The sequence below is a fragment of the Idiotropiscis lumnitzeri genome, chromosome 16 (genome assembly GCF_059441095.1).
Source record: "Idiotropiscis lumnitzeri isolate Australia: NSW breed Sydney's pygmy pipehorse chromosome 16, RoL_Ilum_1.0, whole genome shotgun sequence".
Classification (NCBI taxonomy): Eukaryota; Metazoa; Chordata; class Actinopteri; order Syngnathiformes; family Syngnathidae; genus Idiotropiscis; species Idiotropiscis lumnitzeri.
This window is the reverse complement of record NC_142406.1, coordinates 4,840,374-4,848,048: the sequence shown is the minus strand read 5'-3', so window position 1 is coordinate 4,848,048 and position 7,675 is coordinate 4,840,374. Positions and strand designations below refer to the sequence as shown.

The 7,675-nt window shown below is 45.4% G+C and overlaps 1 protein-coding gene across 1 annotated transcript; it reads right to left on the bottom strand.

Annotated features, from left to right (window-relative positions):
• Positions 1-2,526: 2,526 nt before the first annotated feature.
• LOC148321039 (uncharacterized) lies at positions 2,527-7,068 on the bottom strand. Its single transcript, XM_088319185.1, has 2 exons — positions 2,715-7,068; positions 2,527-2,622 (listed from the first exon to the last, which is right to left on the bottom strand). Exon 1 carries the CDS (start codon positions 6,916-6,918, stop codon positions 3,115-3,117), a length of 3,804 nt encoding a protein of 1,267 aa, XP_088175311.1. The 5' UTR covers positions 6,919-7,068; the 3' UTR covers positions 2,527-2,622; positions 2,715-3,114.
• Between the last annotated feature and the right edge of the window lie 607 nt (positions 7,069-7,675).

Here is a 7,675-nt window from a genome sequence, read left to right as displayed (position 1 = left end):
TCATCTACATGGGGTGAAATTTCTGTCATTAGATACAAAAGCCTGATGACTACAACTTTTTTCTTTAATTGGACTCTTGCTTCCAGTGTAGGGGGCTTTATTTCCTCTGTGTAACCGATTAAGCTGCAAAGTAATCAAATAAATGGCAGAGAAAATAAATGTGTTGCTCTGACATGAATCTAACCACCTATGGACATTTCGACAACCGGTCCTGTTGACACTTTTTCAGCACTGAAAAAGCGTTCTGTTATTTGAAGCTGATGTATCTGTCAAAACTATTCGGGTGTTCATTATCAGAACTCCCAAAAGGGAAGAAGGCCCCAAATAAGAGCACACGGCACACTGGAGAGACTATGGCCCTTTCCCAAAACCCACATGTGCACCCTTCTGCCCCTCAGTTGCACGCTCCTGTTGTGGCTGCAAATGTTTAGGGCAGAGGTGCTGACTAGGGCTGCACGATATTGGAAAAAAATTACATTGCGATTTTTGGGGAGGCTGCGATTTACATTGCGATATTGAAACTAGAAAAGTTTTCACCAGATGACTCAAATAGTTCTGTTTGGGAAGACTTTGCTTTGTTTATTATACAGCTCTCGGATGGCCTCTTGATAGAAATACGTGCGCCACAGCATTTTATACCTTTTGTCGTGCGCGGGGATCATTTTTAAACCTCTCTTTCGTGACACCGTTGAATTGCTTGCACAGTGTCTTTTGGCACGTGAAAAGTTATTGCATTTGTGATTTGTCGATGCTATTTCGACTTCTTATCATAAGGTGTTATAATAAAGGCGTCTGTCATTGTTTTTTGAGTAGATGGTTTTACATCGGGTCCCACTAATGAGTCTGAACTGGTTATACGAAGGCTCGTAATAGCGATTCAAATGGTCGGACAGGTTTGTTGTATTACCTTGTGTTGCAGCAACAAAGGCGAGGCACTGTTAGCAGAGGGTTTTTTGTGTGTCGTATATTCCTTTTTATGGCCGAAATAATTCCATATTTTCGAATGTTGACTTTCTTTTGGGGCTTAAAATCTACTGCCACCGTCTCTCTTCTATGTCGCCTGTTAGTGTTTTCAGAGCGCACAGAGTGGAGGCGGTGGGGGAGTGACCAGTGACTGGCAGGAGGGAAGGGGTGATCGTGACAGGCTGTGTATAGCATACAGTAGCTTGCTGTTTCTATGAAGCTAAACAAATTTTGCGTGCTCGAAGAAAAAAAAAAGACAAAAACATCGCATGTCCTACGATGTGACAATCACGCATGCGTTCAACACAATCACGATGTTCAAACCGCACATCGTGCAGCCCTAGTGCTGACTGTTTTTCATGGAGCTACTAAAATAACCATGTCCAAGTGATCTACCGACTTTATTTATATATTTATTTAAAAATGTGAATTCTTTGTAGGTGCAATATATATTGATGTAACTGCATGAAACCATATTAGACATTTTCTGTCCTTGCTTTACTGATGACTTGCGCTGAATGGAATGCTTTTAGGAGGCATGGCAGAAACTGCCTGTCTTTGTTCTAGTCTCTTCCTCGACTCGTCCTCCACCATCCACCGGTTGAGCAAGCCACAAATCAACAACCCCACCTGCTTCTCTTTCCACCGTGTCGCTACCGCCGCCTCCTCCTCCAGTCCACCGAGCGACACAAGCGACTCCCAAAGTAGACGCTGACCCACAGTCGACACCGAGATGATCCTGGAATTACCGTCCACTTGTCCTTGGTTGAAATGGTGCTTAGTTAGCGATGATAATTGATATGACTTTTGCAATTCCAATTCCATTTTTTAAAACATCCATCCATTATCCCCCGCTTATCCGGGGTCGGGTCGCGGGGGCAGCAGCTTCAGCAGGGAAGCCCAGACTTCCCGCTCCCCAGCCACATCTTCCAGCTCTGCCGGAGGGATGCCCAGGCGTTCCCAGGCCAGCCGGGAGACATAGTCTCTCCAGCGTGCCCTGGGTCGTCCTCTGGGCCTCCTGCCGGTGGGACATGCCCGGAACACCTTCCCTGGGAGGCGTCCAGGAGGCATCCTAAACAGATGCCCGAGCCACCTCATCTGGCTCCTCTCTACGTGGAGGAGCAGCGGCTTGACACTGAGTCCCTCCCGGATGGCCGAGCTTCTCACCCTATCTCTAAGGGAGAGCCCAGACACCCTGCGGAGGAAACTCATTTCGGCTGCTTGTATCCGAGATCTTGTTCTTTCGGTCACGACCCACACAACTCGTGACCATAGGTGAGGGTAGGAACGTAGATCGACCGGTAAATCGAGAGCTTCGCCTTTTGGCTCAGCTCCCTCTTCACCACGACAGACCGATACAGCGTCCGCATCACAGCGGAGTCTGCACCGATCCGCCTGTCGATCTCTCGCTCCATCCTCCCCTCACTCGTAAACAAGACCCCAAGATACTTAAACACCTCCACTTGGGGCAGGATCTCCTCCCCGACCTGGAGAGGGCACTCCACCCTTTTCCGACTGAGAACCAGGGTCTCAGATTTGGAGGTGCTGATCTTCATCCCTGTAGCGGCCCCTTGGTCTTGAAATAATGGCGGAGAGTTTCAACTGGTGTCGAGAAACTTTTATTGCTGAGCAATGGTCACATATACTGCACCGTGAAAACTATTAAGCAGAAAAACAAACACAAACTGTAACAGTAGTATATAAAGTAATTCACATTTTAGTACATTTAGTATTTTATTGCATTGTCATACCTCGTTACGCTTTCCAAGGGCGCTAATAAACTGTTGTCTTTGCCTGGGCAGACGTTGATACACTGAGCGCGCCACCGGTAACGTATCAGGACACGATTTGTGACGTCGTGACCCGGAAGTTAAATAGACAAAACGAAGAAGAAATGAACCCCCTTAAACAAACACGGAAACGCCACTAGGTGGCACTGCAGGTCCACGACCTCCCATCCACACACATAAACAAAACAACAGCAATGCACCTTATCGGGCATTTACACTCCCACCAAATCCTAATACAATGAATGAACAATATACAAAGCGTGAATGAGTTGTACAGGATTTTCTTACATCTATTAAACCTGTCTGGTTAACTATGTGTGTGGGTTATCGAACAGACGAACCAACAAACAAAATGTCTCATTTAGTCACCTAAAAGAAGCACTAATTTTTGGATAGGTCTCTCAATAATTGAAGGTCTAAAAGAAGGGTCTGTTTGCTTTTGAGATTTTCGCTCTCCAACTTGCAATTTAACGCGACGCACCAAGCCATCACTACTTTGAACCGTCTCAATCACTCGTCCAAGTTGCCACAGATTCCTTGGGAGGTTATCATCCTTAACAATGACAATGTCATCTACTCGGAGGTTGCGACGAGGTGAGTGCCATTTCTGTCTTGTCGATATGTTCATCAAGTATTCCTTTTTCCAGCGGCTCCAGAACTGTTCGATAAGATATTGGACTCTTCTCCATCTCTTATTGGCATACAGGTCTTCCTTAACAAACATCCCAGGGGGAGGAAGAGCTACTTTGGATTTCATCATAATGAGGTGATTCGGTGTTATTGGTTCAAGTGCATTTGGATCATTAATTCCGTCTACTGACAATGGGCGGCTGTTCACAATAGCCATGGCCTCATAAAATAGTGTTCGGAGGGAGGGATCATCAAGTCGACCTGGGCATTGTGCAAAGGTGCTGTCCAACACATTCCTGACAGTCCTGATCTGGCGTTCCCAGACACCACCTGCATGACTGGCAGAGGGGGCATTAAACACAAACTCACACTGCTTCTCAGCCAGGAAGATTTCCAGCAGCTTAGCGTCACATTGTTTCAGCCCTTCCTTGAGTTCGTTTCTGGCACCTACAAAATTAGAACCTTGGTCACAGTGGAGTTGTCGAACAGTTCCCCTAAGACTAATGAAGCATCTCAATGAGTTGATGAAAGAGTCTGTTGACAAATCTTCAAGCATTTCGATATGAACAGCCCTCGAGTACAAACATGTGAAAATCAAGCCGTATCTTTTGTGTTCCTTCCGGGCTTTCTTCACAATGAAAGGACCAAAACAGTCCATGCCGCTGTACGTGAATGGTGCTGAGGCTTCAACTCGTTCTTTAGGTAGTTCTGCCATTTGTTGGGTCTCTGTTGGCCGCCTAAGTTTCCTACATAACACGCAGGCATGTATTAGCTTGGAAACCAGCTTGCCTCCTCCAATTACCCAGAATCCGTTTGCCCGAAGCTCATTTAGCGTCTGGCTCCGACCCTGATGGCATGTTTTAGCATGGAAATGGGACACAATCAGCTTGACAACGTGGCTGTTAGCTGGTAAGATGACTGGGTGCTTGACTTTGTGACAGAGCGAGGAGCCTTTTAATCTTCCACCAACACAGAGAAGTTCGTCAGACCAGATGGGGTTGAGACTGAAAAGAGTGTTTGTGTTTGGAAGATATTGTCCATCCTGAAGTATCTTGATCTCAGAGGCAAAGGCTTGTTGCTGAACAATCTTAATCAATCCTTTTGCAGCCCTTTCGCGCTCATCAACCGTCACATGTTCGCTGTGCAGTTTCTGCTTAGATCCTAGTCTCTTGATTCTTGCAACTACCTTAAGAATCATTGTCCAAGAAGAAAACTGATCCAGACGTCTGAGGATGTCACTATAGTTCTTCGTTTCAGTTGCAAGTACTTGAATAATCTTCACCTCTGGATCGCCAACAAGCAATTCTGGTGGGCTGCTGGCCGTTAGATGCAATTCACGCTCCCAGAGAAACTTCGGCCCTCGCAGCCAGTTTGTTGAATGTATATCTGAGGCACAAAGACCTCGAGATGCATGATCAGCAGGATTTTCAGCAGTATCCACATAATGCCACTGACTGGGATCAGCGTTATCCCTTATCACTTGCACTCGATTCGCAACAAATATGTGGAACCTACGAGCATCGTTGTTAATGTATCCAAGCACGACTTGAGAATCTGTCCAAAATACCTCTGCATCAATTTTCATGTCAAGCTCACATTTTAACATGGCACTGATTTTTGTAGAAACCACTGCTGCGGCAAGTTCTAGCCTAGGAATACTTGTCACCTTTGATGGGGCAACCCTTGCCTTTGCAAACACAAGACTGCAGTGTACATCATTCTTGTCGTTTGTGTACCTTAGGTAAGAACATGCACCGTAACCGACGCAGCTGGCATCCGAAAAATGGTGCAACTCTACTTTCACAATGTTATGCAGGTCACATGGATGGTAACACCGTGGAATTGAAATTTCTTTCAACTTGTGAAAACCATTTAACCACCCCTCCCACCGTGGGGTAACATCTTCTGGGAGAGGATCGTCCCATCCGATGCCTCTGTGACAAAGTTCTTGAAGGATAAGCTTTCCCTTCAGACTGAATGGTGCGATGAATCCAAGCGGATCATAGAGAGAGGCAATGATGGACAGGCAACCGCGTCGGGTTGAAGGCTGATCTTGCAAACTAATATTGAAGCAGAAAGCGTCCGTTTTAATGCACCATTGAATTCCGAGTGCACGCTCTGAAGGGGATGGATCTAATCCAAGGGGTTCGATGGTTGCTGCTCTTTCCGAAGAATTTAAGAACGTGAGGGCTGCTTCCTTATTCGAGTTGAATTTACAAAGGCGCAGGCCTCCTCTACTGCACAATTCTTGTGACTCAATGATCAGTTTCTTGGCTTCTGCGACTGATGGAACGCTGACTAAACCGTCATCAACGTAAAAACCTTTCTCCACAAATGTCGAAGCTAGTGGAAAGAGGGATTTGTGTTGTCGTGCCAGATGTTTCAAACCAAAGTTGGCGCATCCTGGAGAGGAGGAGGCTCCGAAGAGATGAACTGTCATCCTGTACTCCTGTGGTTCCTTCTCCAAATCTCCACCTTTCCACCAGAGAAATTTCAAATAATTTCGTGATTCAGGAGTAACAGAGAACTGATAGAACATTCTTTCGATATCGCATATGATTGCTACTGCTTCCTTCCTGAAACGACAAAGGACACCTACCAAGGGATTAATTAAGTCAGGGCCGGTTAACAGCGTGTCGTTTAAAGAAATACCATGGAATTTGGCTGAACAATCAAATACGACTCTTAATTTGTCCGGTTTTCGGGGATGAAAGACGCCATGGTGCGGAAGGTACCACTCACTCTCTCCCTCAGATGCTGCCGGGGCAGGCTCCGCTTCACCTTTGTTAATAGTTTCTTCCATTGATTTGACGTATTGATCACAATATTGTTTATTGGCCTTTAACTTCTTCTTAAGACACTGTAGTCGAATTGTAGCTAGTCTCTTATTGTTTGGTAGGTTCGGTGGACCGTTACCTTTGAAAGGAAGGGGAAACTCATAATGTCCGTCTTTCTTTTGTGTGATGCGATCACTGAGGAACTGTATGAAATAGACATCATCCTGCGAAACATATTTATCTTCAGAATTTCTGTCGATGAAGTCTGATTCGAGAGCCTTCAGAACATCTGTAGTTGATGGACTTGGGATTTCCTTTACTGTCAGCCGATGCACAAAACTTTGACTTCCTTGTCTGTCTAGGTGGGGGTTTGATGAGCCAACAATACTCCATCCTAGTTCTGATCTCTGTGCATACGGTTGCATTTTGTCACCAATAACAACTTCAAGAGGAGCTAGTGCAGATGGACAGTCATGTCCAATCAGGAGTCCCACATCACAGTCTTGAAGTGGTGGTAGCTTATCTGCCAAGTGTCTGAGATGAGGCCACAATAATGCTGTTTCTTGTGTTGGTACATAAGACTTATCCACTGGGATGAAGTCTCGGCTGTAAGCCTTTTGCAGTGAGATGTGATTCTTGGAGTGCAGTCCTCTAACTTGAAGACCTTGGACGTTTTTGCTTGGTATGATTGTGTCAATAGCTGTCATAGTACTAAGTTTCAATTTTATTGGTCGTGCATCCACCTTCAGTTTGTCCATTACATCCCTTAAAACAAACGTTGAGTCACTCTGTGTGTCCAGTATTGCATATGTGAGAACTTCTCTGTGTGGTTCTAGTACTGAAGATACAAAGACGGGGACAATACTCGAGGTGGCAGAAGCATGTCGTGTTGATGTATGAGACACAACATTGTGCAATTCCTGGTTCAGAGGTTCATTTGCGGAAGTGGTGTTATTGCTTATTGCTTCCACAGGTCTTTGGTTTCTGTCTTCGTGCAAACAGGTAGGGTGACGACGACTGCATATCTTACAAGTATGCCGTTTCTTACAATCTTTGGTAATGTGACCTTTTCTTAAGCATCCAAAGCAGAGGTGATTTTCATAAATGACTGCCCTTTTTTCTTCGCCACTTTTTGCTGCAAAGACGGGACATTTTGCGATCCCATGCTCTTCACTATCACAGACTGTGCAGGGCGGCTTTGCTTCAGTGCTGTTTGCTTCTTGATTCTCTTGAGCATATGTACTTACTTGTATATTTGTGTTTAGAGCGCTGGCTTTCTTCTGCGATTTTTCTTCTGTAGATTTGAAATTTATCAACAACGGAGAAGCAATGGGGTTACAAGCAATCCGTGCTTCTGTGTTCAGGAACTCAGTGAAGCATGCGAGATCTGGATAGTCTCCAGAGGTGTCAAGTTCTGCGACAACTATTCGACTCCACCTGCGCACAATCCATTCTGGTAATTTTTGGAGCAACTTGTGGTTTTCTTCGCAATCATTAAGAATAGCTAGTCCTTTA